An 18503-nucleotide genomic window follows, 5' to 3' on the forward strand; every position below is an offset into this window, starting at 1 on the left:
TTTCTTTTTATGTATTTATTCATTTTACATTTTATATTAAATGTCTTGGTTTTTCCTCCCTCTGAAAATCCTATGAAATGTTTAACAAGCCATCCTATAATAATACAACAGCTATTAATGTAACAATACAATAAAACAAATATATTTAATGATGTTTTTTTCATTATTTTAACAATAGGCTAATGTATATTACTTTATATAGATTCTACAAGAAACACAAAACTTAAACACTAAATTATTTACAATTGCACACACAAGGTTTTGTGCAGCTTCACTCATTGTAAAGGAAGATAATGTGCTTCGTACACATGCAGGACCGCAAGCAAGGTCGCAGAGAAAATGCGGACTGGAATTTGAGTGATGTGGGCATTTTCTATATGAACAAGTGGAATGGATTGGATACCGACGCACTAAAGGGGCTCTTTACCTTACGCTACGAAGTGAGGGGAAACTGAGTGAATAATAACAGGTTATATGATTATTTATTTAAACTCATATTCAGGCCACTTTATAATGACTATGTCGGTATGTATTTGTAAAAAAAAAAAAAAACCACCAAATTATTTAGGGGGGCTTAAGAATAACAACGCCAATGGTTGGCCCTGTGATGAGGTGGCGACTTGTCCAGGGTGTACCGCGCCTTCCGCCCGAATGCAGCTGAGATAGGCTCCAGCACCCCCCGCAACCCCGAACGGGACAAGCGGTAGAAAATGGATGGATGGATGGATATATATGAATGAGGTAGAACCCCTCCACTTGGTCAATTGAAAAGTAGCTCGCCTGCAGAAAAAGTGTGGCCACCCCTGTTGGTAAAACGATTAATTGAAAGCAAATGTGCTGCAAAAAAACAAAGTCCAAACAGGAAACACTGACAAAACAAGAGCACCAGGTCAAGAAGTGATACAAAACGTTGTTTTTGACTTTCGGAGGTTTCATAGTTGCCTAATGGGTGAATATGATTCAAATTTTGTACAGTAAAACACTACACTAAATCAAGCACGATAACGAGTTTGACACCAACACCATTCGTCATTATAATGAGCACATGTGACTGCGTATGAGTCACAGTGATGGTGTTGATTAATTACAAATGTTTACTTCTGGAGCTCTGATCAAGACTCCTTCATTCCACACTCCATGCAGCTGTATAATCACTCGCCATACAGCAATAGATGATATCTGTCTATTAGCTGACATGTTAGCTACCTCTCTTTGTTTATCATGTATATTATGTTATGTTTAGAATGTATATTATGTTATGTTTATAATGTATATTATGCATACTTGCCAACCCTCTCGAATTTTCCGGGAGACTCCCGAAATTCAGCGCCTCTCCCGAAAACTTCCCGGGACAAATATTCTCCCGAAAATCTCCCGATTTTCAGCCGGAGCTGGAGGGGGCGTGGCCTGAGTGAGGACAGCCTTTTTTCACGACGGGAGGACAACAGGGTGACAAGAAGTAAATCATCCAGACTAGAGATAAATTGTATTATTATGTTTATCTTACCTAAAAATAAAAATATTTATTAGTTAAAAAAAAAAAAAAAATAATAAATAAATGTTTACTATATTTTGCTAAAAACATCAAAATTAATTGTACTTTTATTTGTATTTTTACTGACTCCTTATTACATCCAGCCATAGAATTATACATTAAAATAAACATATTTGAAATAATTAATTTTAAATTATCATAATAATTCATTTAAAATGACCATATTTAATTATTAAAATAATTGCTTGTTTATCAACAACTTTAGCATTTTATTCATTACATTTTGAAGCTCTCAGAAGCCAAGTTATGTTATATTCCTTAATATTTATTTATGCAAGTTTGAAGTATCAATTATCTAAACACAGTTTTGTTTGCTTATTTTCAGGATATATATATATATATATATATATATATATATATATATATATATATATATATATATATATATGTATGAAATACTTGACTTGGTGAATTCTAGCTGTCAAAATACTCCTCCCCTCTTAACCACGCCCCCAACAACGCCCCGCCCCACCCCCGACCACGCCCCCCACCCCTACCTCCCGAAATCGGAGGTCTCAAGGTTGGCAAGTATGATATTATGTTAGCTACCTCTCTTTGTTTATCATGTATATTTTCTGCTGGATCTACTCTTTTTTTATGCTGCAGCTGTTACATATACTGTAATATTGTACATGGTAATTGTTATATATTGTATATATTATATACCAGACCTGGGCAAATTAAAGGCCTACTGAAATGCGATTTTCTTATTCAAACGGGGATAGCAGGTCCATTCTATGTGTCATACTTGATCATTTCACAATATTGCCATATTTTTGCTGAAAGGATTTAGTAGAGAACATCGACGATAAAGTTTGCAACTTTTGGTCGCTGATAAAAAAAGAGCCTTGCCTGTACCGGAAGTAGCAGACGAGTAGCGTGACGTCACGATTTCCCCATTAATTTGAGCGAGGATGAAAGATTTGTGGATGAGGAAAGTGAGAGTGAAGGACTAGAGGGCAGTGGGAGCGATTCAGATAGGGAAGATGCTGTGAGAGGCGGGTGGGACCTGATATTCAGCTGGGAATGACTAAAACAGTAAATAAACGCAATAGCCACAACACAACCAGGTTTATATTTAATATGCCACAAATTAATCCCGCATAACAAACACCTCCCCCCTCCCGTCCATATAACCCACCAATACAACTCAAACACCTGCACAACACACTCAATCCCACAGCCCAAAGTATCGTTCACCTCCCCAAAGTTCATACAGCACATATATTTCCCCAAAGTCGCCAAAGTTACGTACGTGACATGCACATAGCGGCACGCACGTACGGGCAAGCGATCAAATGTTTGGAAGCGTACTCACGGTACCGCGTCTGCGTATCCAACTCAAAGTCCTCCTGGTAAGAGTCTCTGTTGTCCCAGTTCTCCACAGGCCAATGGTAAAGCTTGACTGTCATCTTTCGGGAATGTAAACAATGAAACACCGGCTGTGTTTGTGTTGCTGCAGTCGGCCGCAATACACCGCTTCCCACCTACAGCTTTCTTCTTTGCTGTCTCCATTGTTCATTGAACAAATTGCAAAAGATTCACCAACACAGATGTCCAGAATACTGTGGAATTTTGCGATGAAAACAGACGACTTAATAGCTGGCCACCATGCTGTCTCAAAATGTCCTCTACAATCCGTGACGTCACGCGCTGACGTCATCATACTGAGACGTTTTCAGCAGGATATTTCGCGCGAAATTTAAAATTGCACTTTAGTAAGCTAACCCGGCCGTATTGGCATGTGTTGCAATGTTAAGATTTCATCATTGATATATATAAACTATCAGACTGCGTGGTTGGTAGTAGTGGGTTTCAGTAGGCCTTTAAGGCCCGGGGGCCACATGCGGCCCGTTAAGTTTTCAATCTGGCCCGCTGGACATCCCCAAATCATTTTTTAGATGTTCAAGATGAAAAGTGTAGCTGCCATTATGATGTGCAGTCATGTTTTCTAATGACCGTAAGTCTTAGACTAGACTTAGACTTCCTTTTTATTGTCATTCAAATTTGAACTTTACAGCACAGATAAGAACGAAATGTCGTGCTTTCTTGAACTATACAAAGTATTTAAATGGTTGGAATCTGTGCTTTTGCATGATATACTAGCTACGTTTTTTGGTTGCTTTTCGCTTGATTGTAAAATATGTGGATGGAGAGGGGGTGTGACGTTCATATGTTGTCAATATTCAGTGTTTTATCCTTCATAGTAAATCCCACATTCTTTATTTTCATGTACATTCTGGGTGTCTCATTCAGTAAAAAAAAATTACAATTCTGTTCCGTTTTTTTCAGGCGGTCTGTCATAGCGTTTTTAGCATTCATTATTGTTAGGTTTTGCATTAGTGTTCCTAAAAATAGATATACCGGCCCCCATTTTTTTTTCTAAATTTGGGGGTCAAAATAATTGCCCAGCTCTGTTATATACTGTATATATAATATGTCAATATTACATATATAGTTGTAGTCTAGTCTTTATTTGAAGGGACAATGCACAAAAACATTAAGCTCAAAGACAGATATGTTCTGTACCAGATTATAGCTAAATAGCTCATTTCCATCTGCAGTCCCTGGCTACCTAAATTAAAGGGATACAAAAATCATGCCATAAAATGATGACAATAAAATCATACTATAGCAGGTAATCAAATTAAGAAAAGTCATAAAATGCCCTTTCATGGACACAAACATAATATACAATACAACCACACCTCATTTACATCATCACACAAAGACAATACATGCTTTTGTTCACATCTGTCATCATTTGTCAAAACAACCATGATTTTAACACACACACCTCACAATTTACAACAAAAATGCTCTCATGGATAAATATAATACACATTAAGTTGACGTGTCAAACATAGTGGCCACCTTAGTGACCGTGTGAGCAGCTTTGATTGCTCCAAAGATACTGTCAAGACTTGGTCCTGAGTGTTTGCTTTTCCGAGATGCAATGGAAAGTTGGCTCGGGCGAGACGGGAATGTGAGTAAATTTTTTATTTAAAGACTATAAATACAAAACAAGGAAGTAAGCAAAAGGCGCGCACAATGGCGGAGAACAAACTCTGAAACCAAACACTTGCACAAAGGCAAAAACTATGAACAACAAAAAACACTAACTGTGGCAATAATAAACAAAACTTACTTGGCATGGACAAAAACGGCATGAAAAAGCGCAGCAAGGGTCATAAGTGTGTGGAGAGTATAAATGCGGGGATGTCGTCAGAACGACAAACTGAAAACAATGAACTTAAATACTATAGACATGATTAACGAAAACAGGTGCGTGACTCAAAATGTGAAACAGGTGCGTGACGTGACAGGTGAAAACTAATGGTTGCTGTGGTGACAAAACAAAAGTGCACAAAAAGTCCAAAAACCAAAACGAACATGACCAAAACAAAAACATGATCACACAGACATGACAGATACATTTTAACTTCAATTGTGAATGAAGAGTCATCTGTTAGACTTTTCAAGTTTGTTGTGAGGTCGTTCCATGTTATATTTATATTGCTACTATGGTACATTGTTAGTCTACTTAATACCTTTTTTTTTTCACCCTCTTTTTGTGCCCTTGTGTGCATTATCCTTTCCATCTTTATCCTTTCCATCCTTTGTAACTGAGCTACTGTGTGGAACAATTTCCCTTGTGGATCATTAAAGTTTGTCTAAGTCAGGGGTCCACAAAACCTTTTGACTCCGGGGGCCGCATTGGGTTAAAACAATATATATATATATATATATATATATATATATATATATATATATATATATATATATATATATATATATATATATATATATATATATATATACGTTTTTCTGTTTTAAAGGGGAACATTATCACAATTTCAGAATTGTTAAAACCATTAAAAATCAGTTCCCAGTGGCTTATTATATTTTTCGAAGTTTTTTTCAAAATTGTACCCATCAAGCAATATCCCTAAAAAAAAGCTTCAAAGTGCCTGATTTTAACCATCGTTATATACACCCGTCCATTTTCCTGTGACGTCACATAGTGAAGCCAACACAAACAAACATGGCGGAAAGAACAGCAAGCTATAGCGACATTAGCTCGGATTCAGACTCGGATTTCAGCGGCTTAAGCGATTCAACAGATTACGCATGTATTGAAACGGATGGTTGTAGTGTGGAGGCAGGTAGCGAAAACCAAATTGAAGAAGAAACTGAAGCTATTGAGCCATATCGGTTTGAACCGTATGCAAGCGAAACCGACGAAAACGACACGACAGCCAGCGACACGGGAGAAAGCGAGGACGAATTGGGCGATCGCCTTCTAACCAACGATTGGTATGTGTTTGTTTGGCATTAAAGGAAACTAACAACTATGAACTAGGTTTACAGCATATGAAATACATTTGGCAACAACATGCACTTTGAGAGTGCAGACAGCCCAATTTTCATCAATTAATATATTCTGTAGACATACCCTCATGTCAGCTGGCTAGGGAAGCTAGGGTCGATTTTCTTCTCTTGATCATCTTCGGGACGGTGTGAGCCAAGACATCCAGGGGGTTTAGCTCGCTCGTCTGCGGGAACAAACTGCCGCCATTTCTTGCCGTGCTAGCGAGGTCCTTTGTCCCTGAATTGCTCACACACTCCGGCAGATTCAATGGGGGTCTGGCGGCAGATTTCTTTGACTTTATCGTTGGAAATGCATCTGCTTTGAGTGTCGTAGGATATCCACACATTCTTGCCATCTCTGTCGTAGCATAGCTTTTCGTCGGTAAAGTGTGCGGAACAAACGTCCAATTTCTTGCCACTTTGGCATCTTTGGGCCACTGGTGCAACTTGAATCCGTCCCTGTTCGTGTTGTTACACCCTCCGACAACACACCGACGAGGCATGATGTCTCCAAGGTACGGAAAACAGTGGAAAAAACGGAAAATAACAGAGCTGATTTGACTCGGTGTTTGAGAAAATGGCGGATTGCTTCCTGATGCGACGTCACATTGTGACGTCATCGCTCCGAGAGCGAATATTAGAAAGGCGTTTAATTCGCCAAAATTCACCCATTTAGAGTTCGGAAATCGGTTAAAAAAATATATGGTCTTTTTTCTGCAACATCAAGGTATATATTGACGCTTACATAGGTCTGGTGATAATGTTCCCCTTTAAACCTGGGACTTCCCGTGGGCCTGATTTTGGACACTGGTGGACCGTAGTTTGGGGACCCCTGGTCTAAGTCTAAGTCTAAGTCTAAAACGGGCAAAAAGAGTGCTGCCCTGCTTTCATTCGACCACTTTTTTGCAACCGAGCAGCAGATGGTCGCACACGCACACACACACATACGTACTAAAACTCAGTGTGCAGACACCCCCCCCCCTCTGAGGAGCAACCTCGCCTCCTCTCTCAACTTTTCTCAAATGTTCTCTCCTTGATTCATCCACTCATGGCCTGCATCCATCACACAGTGCTCACTTCAAAGTGTTTGACACAGCCAGCGGAGAGATTCCCTTCAAACACAAACACAAACACACACACACACACACACACACACACACACACACACACACACACACACACACACACACACACACACGCAAACGCCCAAAATACATCTTTATCCTGCTCTGTAAGCATGTACGCGGCCCACTTCCACACAGCCGAGCCGTTTCCATTCATCTTCATGCGGCTCTCGCGTCTTCTTTTTTTGTTGTTGTTGCTGGTGTACCCAGGAGAAAAACATCCACCTTGAAAACGAGCCTCGGGTGCGTCGTTTCAGCAGCCGTCTGAAGCATCTGCTGAGAGCTGTTGCCATGCACCGAAACGATGCGCCGGCTGGAAATGAAAATAAACAACCCACGCAGGAATCTATATATGCCCCGTATTTCACTGCCGCTTCACAGAAGTCTCCCGCTGCGCAGCCCAAATGTGGATTCATAACAGGAAATCTCTTAAAGGACTTTCACTGCTTATTCCCTGTCGTCCTCGCACGCTTTAAGGTCAGCAGCTGACACAAACAACGAGGTTTTTTTACGAATATCCCGCGCGGCCGACTATGAAGTCATAGCCTAAAAATGCACAAAGAGCCGCTGCCAGTTCTCCCTTGTCAAACAGGCGCAGCAGACAGGAAACAGGTTGGCTTGGCGAGCAGGCGGAGGTAAATACTTTCACCTTTTATAGACATGCCCGATGGCACGCAATAAAAACCCAGGGTTCCAAATCGGCGGTTCAAACGGGGGGGGACAGATGGGAGCGATGAATGACTTTTTCGTGCCAACTTTACGTTCCCAGCGTTCCCATGATGCACTGCCTCGTGCAACTTCGTCTCGTGGTCGGCAAACGCACAAACTCACCCAAGTGGAGGAGGCGGCGAGATCTTACCTTTGAGGTAGCTGACCTGCTTGGACTGCATAGAGAAGGTGCCCATCACAAGACCCATGTTGACCCGAGTGTGGCGTGCAATCAAGGCGTGGTGAAGTTAGTCCATCAGCCGCCTGCTCAACGCCACTACGCCTCGCATCTCCCGCCCCACGGTCTCCAAGTGTGTGCGTGGAAGGAAGAGAGTGAATGAACTCTTGCTCTGAAGCTACCTTTGTCTACACCGCGACTGAAGCTGCCTCTCTCTCTCTCTCTCTCTCTCTACCCTCTCTCTCGCTCGCTCCGTCAGTCCCCCCGCGCCTCTTTATGCATCTTTTCCTCTCGCCGTCTGGCAAAGAGCTAAGCGTCGCACGCTGTTGCACAGACTTACGACGGGGTTAGTGGTCTGAGATCGGGGGTGGGGTAAAGAAGGGAGACAAAAGACACGGTGTGAGGACTGCAGGTAGTAAAGTGTGCGTGGGCGGTTGTGACGGCGGAAAGTGTCAGGTTCAAACACCGATGACGTCTATTAGACAAGACGAGAAGCAAAGAAATCAAACAGAGACAGGATTCAATTTAGCTCATGAGGAGATATGTCTGGGCTGCAACTTAGTACAGTCTCTGACGAGAAGGTTCCACGCCTTCACTTTTATTTGGCCATTTTCTGGTTACATAGCACTACATTACATTACGCAGCTGCTCCTAAGGGGAGGTGGTCATAAATAGCTGTTGCACTCGGTCATAAACAGTTCAAAGACACGGTGTGAGGACTGCAGGTGGTAAAGTGTGCGTGGGCGGTTGTGACGGCGGAAAGTGTCAGGTTCAAACACCGATGACGTCTATTAGACAAGACGAGAAGCAAAGAAATCAAACAGAGACAGGATTCAATTTAGCTCATGAGAAGAAACGTCTGGGCTGCAACTTAGCACAGTCTCTGACGAGGGAGTTCCACGCCTCCACTTTTATTTGGGCATTTTCTGGTTACATAGCATTACATTACATTACGCAGCTGCTCCTAAGGGGAGGTGGTCATAAACCGCTGTTGCACACGGTCATAAACAGTTCAAAGACACGGTGTGAGGACTGCAGGTGGTAAAGTGTGCATGGGCGGTTGTGACGGCGGAAAGTGTCAGGTTCAAACACCGATGACGTTTATTAGACAAGACAAGAAGCAAAGAAATCAAACAGAGACAGGATTCAATTTAGCTCATGAGGAGAAACGTCTGGGCTGCAACTTGGCACAGTCTCCCACCACGCTCTGACGAGGGAGTTCCACGCCTCCACCTTTGTTTGGGCATTTTCTGGTTACATAGCATTACATTACATTACGCAGCTGCTCCTAAGGGGAGGTGGTCATAAATAGCTGTTGCACTCGGTCATAAACAGTTCAAAGACACGGTGTGAGGACTGCAGGTGGTAAAGTGTGCGTGGGCAGTTGTGACGGCGGAAAGTGTCAGGTTCAAACACCGATGACGTCTATTAGACAAGACAAGAAGCAAAGAAATCAAACAGAGACAGGATTCAATTTAGCTCATGAGGAGAAACGTCTGGGCTGCAACTTGGCACAGTCTCCCACCACGCTCTGACGAGGGAGTTCCACGCCTCCACCTTTGTTTGGGCATTTTCTGGTTACATAGCATTACATTACATTACGCAGCTGCTCCTAAGGGGAGGTGGTCATAAACCGCTGTTGCACACGGTCATAAACAGTTCAAAGACACGGTGTGAGGACTGCAGGTGGTAAAGTGTGCGTGGGCGGTTGTGACGGCGGAAAGTGTCAGGTTCAAACACCAATGACGTCTATTAGACAAGACAAGAAGCAAAGAAATCAAACAGAGACAGGATTCAATTTAGCTCATGAGGAGAAACGTCTGGGCTGCAACTTGGCACAGTCTCCCACCACGCTCTGACGAGGGAGTTCCACGCCTCCACCTTTGTTTGGGCATTTTCTGGTTACATAGCATTACATTACATTACGCAGCTGCTCCTAAGGGGAGGTGGTCATAAACCGCTGTTGCACACGGTCATAAACAGTTCAAAGACACGGTGTGAGGACTGCAGGTGGTAAAGTGTGCGTGGGCGGTTGTGACGGCGGAAAGTGTCAGGTTCAAACACCAATGACGTCTATTAGACAAGACAAGAAGCAAAGAAATCAAACAGAGACAGGATTCAATTTAGCTCATGAGGAGAAACGTCTGGGCTGCAACTTGGCACAGTCTCCCACCACGCTCTGACGGGGGAGTTCCACGCCTCCACTTTTAATTGGGCATTTTCTGGTTACATAGCATTACATTACATTACGCAGCTGCTCCGAAAGGGGAGGTGGTCATAAACCGCTGTTGCACTCGGTCATAAACAGTTCAAAGACATGGTGTGAGGACTGCAGGTGGTAAAGTGTGCGTGGGCGGTTGTGACGGCGGAGAGTATCAGGTTCAAACACCGATGACGTCCATTAGACAAGACAAGAAGCAAAGAAATCAAACAGGGACAGGATTCAATTTAGCTCATGAGGAGAAACGTCTGGGCTGCAACTTAGTACATTCTCTGACGAGGGAGTTCCACGCCTCCACTTTTATTTGGGCATTTTCTGGTTACATAGCATTACATTACATTACGCAGCTGCTCCTAAGGGGAGGTGGTCATAAACCGCTGTTAAACTCGGTCATAAACAGTTCAAAGACACGGTGTGAGGACTGCAAGTGGTAAAGTGTGCGTGGGCGGTTGTGACGGCGGAAAGTGTCAGGTTCAAACACCGATGACGTCTATTAGACAAGACAAGAAGCAAAGAAATCAAACAGAGACAGGATTCAATTTAGCTCATGAGGAGAAACGTCTGTGCTTTAACTTAGTACAGTCTTCCACCACGCTCTGACGAGGGAGTTCCACGCCTCCACCTTTGTTTGGGCATTTTCTGGTTACATAGCATTACATTACATTACGCAGCTGCTCCTAAGGGCAGGTGGTCATAAATAGCTGTTGCACTCGGTCATAAACAGTTCAAAGACACGGTGTGAGGACTGCAGGTGGGAAAGTGTGCGTGGGCGGTTGTGACGGCGGAGAGTGTCAGGTTCAAACACCGATGACGTCTATTAGACAAGACACGAAGCAAAGAAATCAAACAGAGACAGGATTCAATTTAGCTCATGAGGAGAAACGTCTGGGCTGCAACTTGGCACAGTCTCCCACCACGCTCTGACGAGGGAGTTCCACGCCTCCACTTTTAATTGGGCATTTCCTGGTTACATAGCATTACATTACGCAGCTGCTCCTAAGGGGAGGTGGTCATAAACCGCTGTTGCACTCGGTCATAAACAGTTCAAAGACACGGTGTGAGGACTGCAGGTGGTAAAGTGTGCGTCGGCGGTTGTGACGGCGGAAAGTGTCAGGTTCAAACACCGATGACGTCTATTAGACAAGACAAGAAGCAAAGAAATCAAACAGAGACAGGATTCAATTAAGCTCATGAAGAGAAATGTGTGGACTGCAACTTAGGACAGTCTCTGACGGGGGAGTTCCACGCCTCCACCTTTGTTTGGGCATTTTCTGGTTACATAGCATTACATTACATTACGCAGCTGCTCCTAAGGGGAGGTGGTCATAAACCGCTGTTGCACTCGGTTATAAACAGTTCAAAGACACAGTGTGAGGACTGCAGGTGGTAAAGTGTGCGTGGGCGGTTGTGACGGCGGAAAGTGTCAGGTTCAAACACCGATGACGTCTATTAGACAAGACAAGAAGCAAAGAAATCAAACAGAGACAGGATTCAATTAAGCTCATGAGGAGAAACATCTGGGCTGCAACTTAGTACAGTCTCTGACGAGAAGGTTCCACGCCTCCACTTTTATTTGGGCATTTTCTGGTTACATAGCATTACATTACATTACGCAGCTGCTCCTAAGGGGAGGTGGTCATAAACCGCTGTTGCACACGGTCATAAACAGTTCAAAGACACGATGTGAGGACTGCAGGTGGTAAAGTGTGCATGGGCGGTTGTGACGGCGGAAAGTGTCAGGTTCAAACACCGATGACGTCTATTAGACAAGACGAGAAGCAAAGAATTCAAAGATGTGAAAGGATTCAATTTAGCTCATGAGGAGAAACGTCTGGGTTGCAACTTAGCACAGTCTCTGACGAGGGAGTTCCACGCCTCCACTTTTATTTGGGCATTTTCTGGTTACATAGCATTACAGTAAATTACGCAGCTGCTCCTAAGGGGAGGTGGTCATAAATAGCTGTTGCACTCGGTCATAAACAGTTCAAAGACACGGTGTGAGGACTGCAGGTGGTAAAGTGTGCGTGGGCGGTTGTGACGGCGGAAAGTGTCAGGTTCAAACACCGATGACGTCTATTAGACAAGACAAGAAACAAAGAAATCAAACAGAGACAGGATTCAATTTAGCTCATGAGGAGAAACGTCTGGGCTGCAACTTGGACAGTCTCTGACGAGGGAGTTCCACGCCTCCACTTTTATTTGGCCATTTTCTGGTTACATAGCATTACATTACATTACGCAGCTGCTCCTAAAGGGAGGTGGTCATAAACCGCTGTCGCACTCGGTCATAAACAGTTCAAAGAAACGGTGTGAGGACTGCAAGTGGTAAAGTGTGCGTGGGCGGTTGTGACGGCGGAAAGTGTCAGGTTCAAACACCGATGACGTCTATTAGACAAGACGAGAAGCAAAGAAATCAAACAGAGACAGGATTCAATTTAGCTCATGAGGAGAAACGTCTGGGCTGCAACTTGGCACAGTCTCCCACCACGCTCTGACGAGGGAGTTCCACGCCTCCACCTTTGTTTGGGCATTTTCTGGTTACATAGCATTACATTACATTACGCAGCTGCTCCTAAGGGGAGGTGGTCATAAATAGCTCTTGCACTCGGTCATAAACAGTTCAAAGACACGGTGTGAGGACTGCAGGTGGTAAAGTGTGCGTGGGCGGCTTTGACGGCGGAAAGTGTCAGGTTCAAACACCGATGACGTCTATTAGACGAGACGAGAAGCAAAGAAATCAAACAGAGACAGGATTCGATTTAGCTCATGAGGAGAAACGTCTGGGCTGCAACTCCGTAGAGTCTCTGACGAGAAGGTTCCACGCCTCCACTTTTATTTGGCCATTTTCTGGTTACATAGCATTACATTACATTACGCAGCTGCTCCTAAGGGGAGGTGGTCATAAATAGCTGTTGCACTCGGTCATAAACAGTTCAAAGACACGGTGTGAGGACTGCAGGTGGTGAAATGTGCATGGGCGGTTGTGACGGTGGAAAGTGTCAGGTTCAAACACCGATGACGTCTATTAGACAAGACAAGAAGCAAAGAAATCAAACAGAGACAGGATTGAATTTAGCTCATGAGGAGAAACGTCTGGGCTGCAAATAAGAACAGTCTCTGACGAGGGAGTTCCACGCCTCCACTTTTATTTGGGCATTTTCTGGTTACATAGCATTACATTACATTACGCAGCTGCTCCTAAGGGGAGGTGGTCATAAACCGCTGTTGCACACGGTCATAAACAGTTCAAAGACACGGTGTGAGGACTGCAGGTGGTAAAGTGTGCGTGGGCGGTTGTGACGGCGGAAAGTGTCAGGTTCAAACACCGATGACGTCTATTAGACAAGACAAGAAGCAAAGAAATCAAATAGAGACAGGATTCAATTTAGCTCATGAGGAGAAACGTCTGGGCTGCAACTAAGAACAGTCTCTGACGAGAAGGTTCCACGCCTTCACTTTTATTTGGGCATTTTCTGGTTACATAGCATTACATTACATTACGCAGCTGCTCCTAAGGGGAGGTGGTCGTAAATAGCTGTTGCACTCGGTCATAAACAGTTCAAAGACACGGTGTGAGGACTGCAGGTGGTAAAGTGTGCGTGGGCGGTTGTGACGGCGGAAAGTGTCAGGTTCAAACACCGATGACGTCTATTAGACAAGACGAGAAGCAAAGAAATCAAACAGAGACAGGATTCAATTTAGCTCATGAAGAGAAACGTCTGGGCTGCAACTTGGCACAGTCTCCCACCACGCTCTGACGAGGGAGTTCCACGCCTCCACTTTTAATTGGGCATTTCCTGGTTACATAGCATTACATTACATTACGCAGCTGCTCCTAAGGGGAGGTGGTCATAAATAGCTGTTGCACTCGGTCATAAACAGTTCAAAGACACGGTGTGAGGACTGCAGGTGGTAAAGTGTGCGTGGGCGGCTTTGACGGCGGAAAGTGTCAGGTTCAAACACCGATGACGTCTATTAGACGAGACGAGAAGCAAAGAAATTAACAGAGACAGGATTCGATTTAGCTCATGAGGAGAAACGTCTGGGCTGCAACTTCGTACAGTCTCTGACGAGGGAGTTCCACGCCTCCACTTTTATTTGGGCATTTTCTGGTTACATGGCATTACATTACATTACGCAGCTGCTCCTAAGGGGAGGTGGTCATCAACCGCTGTTGCACTCGGTCATAAACAGTTCAAAGACACGGTGTGAGGACTGCAGGTGGTAAAGTGTGCGTGGGCGGTTGTGACGGCGGAATGTGTCAGGTTCAAACACCGATGACGTCTATTAGACAAGACAAGAAGCAAAGAAATCAAACAGAGACAGGATTCAATTTAGCTCATGAGGAGAAACGTCTGGGCTGCAACTTGGACAGTCTCTGACGAGGGAGTTCCACGCCTCCACTTTTATTTGGGCATTTTCTGGTTACATAGCATTACATTACATTACGCAGCTGCTCTGCTCCTAAGGGGAGGTGGTCATAAACCGCTGTTGCACTCGGTCATAAACAGTTCAAAGACACGGTGTGAGGACTGCAGGTGGTAAAGTGTGCGTGGGCGGTTGTGACGGCGGAAAGTGTCAGGTTCAAACACCGATGACGTCTATTAGACAAGACGAGAAGCAAAGAATTCAAAGAGGTGAAAGGATTCAATTTAGCTCATGAGGAGAAACGTCTGGGCTGCAACTTAGTACAATCTCTGACGAGGGAGTTCCACGCCTCCACTTTTATTTGGGCATTTTCTGGTTACATAGCATTACATTACATTACGCAGCTGCTCCTAAGGGGAGGTGGTCATAAATAGCTGTTGCACTCGGTCATAAACAGTTCAAAGACACGGTGTGAGGACTGCAGGTGGTAAAGTGTGCGTGGGCGGTTGTGACGGCGGAAAGTGTCAGGTTCAAACACCGATGACGTCTATTAGACAAGACGAGAAGCAAAGAAATCAAACAGAGACAGGATTCAATTTAGCTCATGAAGAGAAACGTCTGGGCTGCAACTTGGCACAGTCTCCCACCACGCTCTGACGAGGGAGTTCCACGCCTCCACTTTTAATTGGGCATTTCCTGGTTACATAGCATTACATTACATTACGCAGCTGCTCCTAAGGGGAGGTGGTCATAAATAGCTGTTGCACTCGGTCATAAACAGTTCAAAGACACGGTGTGAGGACTGCAGGTGGTAAAGTGTGCGTGGGCGGCTTTGACGGCGGAAAGTGTCAGGTTCAAACACCGATGACGTCTATTAGACGAGACGAGAAGCAAAGAAATTAACAGAGACAGGATTCGATTTAGCTCATGAGGAGAAACGTCTGGGCTGCAACTTCGTACAGTCTCTGACGAGGGAGTTCCACGCCTCCACTTTTATTTGGGCATTTTCTGGTTACATAGCATTACATTACATTACGCAGCTGCTCTGCTCCTAAGGGGAGGTGGTCATAAACCGCTGTTGCACTCGGTCATAAACAGTTCAAAGACACGGTGTGAGGACTGCAGGTGGTAAAGTGTGCGTGGGCGGTTGTGACGGCGGAAAGTGTCAGGTTCAAACACCGATGACGTCTATTAGACAAGACGAGAAGCAAAGAATTCAAAGAGGTGAAAGGATTCAATTTAGCTCATGAGGAGAAACGTCTGGGCTGCAACTTAGTACAATCTCTGACGAGGGAGTTCCACGCCTCCACTTTTATTTGGGCATTTTCTGGTTACATAGCATTACATTACATTACGCAGCTGCTCCTAAGGGGAGGTGGTCATAAATAGCTGTTGCACTCGGTCATAAACAGTTCAAAGACACGGTGTGAGGACTGCAGGTGGTAAAGTGTGCGTGGGCGGTTGTGACGGCGGAGAGTATCAGGTTCAAACACCGATGACGTCCATTAGACAAGACGAGAAGCAAAGAATTCAAAGAGGTGAAAGGATTCAATTTAGCTCATGAGAAGAAACGTCTGGGCTGCAACTTAGGACAGTCTCTGACGAGGGAGTTCCACGCCTCCACTTTTATTTAGGCATATTCTGGTTACATAGCATTACATTACATTACGCAGCTGCTCCCAAGGGGAGGTGGTCATAAACCGCTGTTGCACACGGTCATAAACAGTTCAAAGACACGGTGTGAGGACTGCAGGTGGTAAAGTGTGCATGGGCGGTTGTGACGGTGGAAAGTGTCAGGTTCAAACACCGATGACGTCTATTAGACAAGACGAGAAGCAAAGAAATCAAACAGAGACAGGATTCAATTTAGCTCATGAGGAGAAACCTCTGGGCTGCAACTCCGTACAGTCTCCCACCGCGCTCTGACGAGGGAGTTCCACGCCTCCACCTTTGTTTGGGCATTTTCTGGTTACATAGCATTACATTACATTACGCAGCTGCTCCGAAGGGGAGGTGGTCATAAATAGCTGTTGCACTCGGTCATAAACAGTTCAAAGACACGGTGTGAGGACTGCAGGTGGTAAAGTGTGCGTGGGCGGTTGTGACGGCGGAGAGTATCAGGTTCAAACACCGATGACGTCCATTAGACAAGACGAGAAGCAAAGAAATCAAACAGAGACAGGATTCAATTAAAGGGGAACATTATCACCAGACCTATGTAAGCGTCAATATATACCTTGATGTTGCAGAAAAAAGAACATATATTTTTTTAACCGATTTCCGAACTCTAAATGGGTGAATTTTGGCGAATTAAACGCCTTTCTAATATTCGCGATGACGTCACAATGTGACGTCGCATCAGGAAGCAATCCGCCATTTTCTCAAACACCGAGTCAAATCAGCTCTGTTATTTTCCGTTTTTTCGACTGTTTTCCGTACCTTGGAGACATCATGCCTCGTCGGTGTGTTGTCGGAGGGTGTAACAACACGAACAGGGACGGATTCAAGTTGCACCAGTGGCCCAAAGATGCGAAAGTGGCAAGAAATTGGACGTTTTTTCCGCACTCTTTACCGACGAAAGCTATGCTACGACAGAGATGGCAAGAATGTGTGGATATCCTGCGACACTCAAAGCAGATGCATTTCCAACGATAAAGTCAAATAAATCTGCCGCCAGACCCCCATTGAATCTGCCGGAGTGTGTGAGCAATTCAGGGACAAAGGACCTCGCTAGCGCGGCAAGCAATGGCGGCAGTTTGTTCCCGCAGACGAGCGAGCTAAACCCCCTGGATGTCTTGGCTCACACCGTCCCTTATGCCACCGAAGATGATCAAGAGAAGAATATCGACCCTAGCTTCCCTGGCCTGCTGACATCAACTCCAAAACTGGACAGATCAGCTTTCAGGAAAAGAGCGCGGATGAGGGTATGTCTACAGAATATATTAATTGATGAAAATTGGGCTGTCTGCACTCTCAAAGTGCATGTTGTTGCCAAATGTATTTCATATGCTGTAAACCTAGTTCATAGTTGTTAGTTTCCTTTAATGCCAAACAAACACATACCAATCGTTGGTTAGAAGGCGATCGCCGAATTCGTCCTCGCTTTCTCCCGTGTCGCTGGCTGTCGTGTCATTTTCGTCGGTTTCGCTTGCATACGGTTCAAACCGATATGGCTCAATAGCTTCAGTTTCTTCTTCAATTTCGCTTAAGTCCGAGTCTGAATCCGAGCTAATGTCGCTATAGCTTGCTGTTGTTTCCGCCATGTTTGTTTGTGTTGGCTTCACTATGTGACGTCACAGGAAAATGGACGGGTGTATATAACGATGGTTAAATTCAGGCACTTTGAAGCTTTTTTTTAGGGATATTGCGTGATGGGTAAAATTTTGAAAAAAACTTCGAAAAATATAATAAGCCACTGGGAACTGATTTTTAATGGTTTTAACCCTTCTGAAATTGTGATAATGTTCCCCTTTGATCAGGGTTTCTACAGGCATCAGCAAATCCAATTGAATGCCTTTTAATGCCATTTTTATTGCCACTTAAAACTAATTAAATGCCCGTGTCCTACCGCGTATGATTATTAAATATAGTCAAAAGGTTACAATTTGCATTTGACATTGGTCATTTTGATTAGTTGAAAGTTTACATTAACTGGTACTATTCAGTGAATTGGATTGTATTTCTATTTATTTATTTTTCTGTAGTGGTAGTTGGTCAGTTGTGTTGGCTTTGTTGGTCATGCCAAAAAAACATTTGGCCCAGTTAACTGCCGCCTGTCTTTAATCGCCGACTTGAGACTCGCTGATAGCGTGTGTGATTTTACTGCGTACCACATGCCGCAGAACGCCACTTTGGCTTTACTGACACTTTTGCCGACATTTGTAGTTTCCCATTCTCCCCGACATTCATTTTCCTGGCTTTTGCTACAGCATGAGTACGTTCACAGGATGTACGATTCCAAGCATCCGGCCGTAGACA

General features: G+C 44.2%; 1 protein-coding gene across 4 annotated transcripts in view; it reads right to left on the reverse strand.

Annotated features, from left to right (window-relative positions):
- The window catches only part of LOC133576953 (A-type potassium channel modulatory protein KCNIP1-like), a 165869-nt gene that overhangs the window by 99124 nt on the left and 48242 nt on the right, over positions 1–18503 (reverse strand). Inside the window, exon 1 of one of the 4 annotated variants that reach the window (XM_072912371.1) lies at positions 7910–8155. The exons of the other annotated variants lie outside the window; for them this stretch is intronic. Coding sequence (XP_072768472.1) covers positions 7910–7967 — 58 coding nt within the window. The 5' untranslated portion in view covers positions 7968–8155. Of the gene's footprint in view, positions 1–7909; positions 8156–18503 lie in introns of those variants that run through there. 4 annotated transcript variants of the gene reach the window in all.

This window comes from Nerophis lumbriciformis, linkage group LG36 (assembly GCF_033978685.3).
Source record: "Nerophis lumbriciformis linkage group LG36, RoL_Nlum_v2.1, whole genome shotgun sequence".
Classification (NCBI taxonomy): Eukaryota; Metazoa; Chordata; class Actinopteri; order Syngnathiformes; family Syngnathidae; genus Nerophis; species Nerophis lumbriciformis.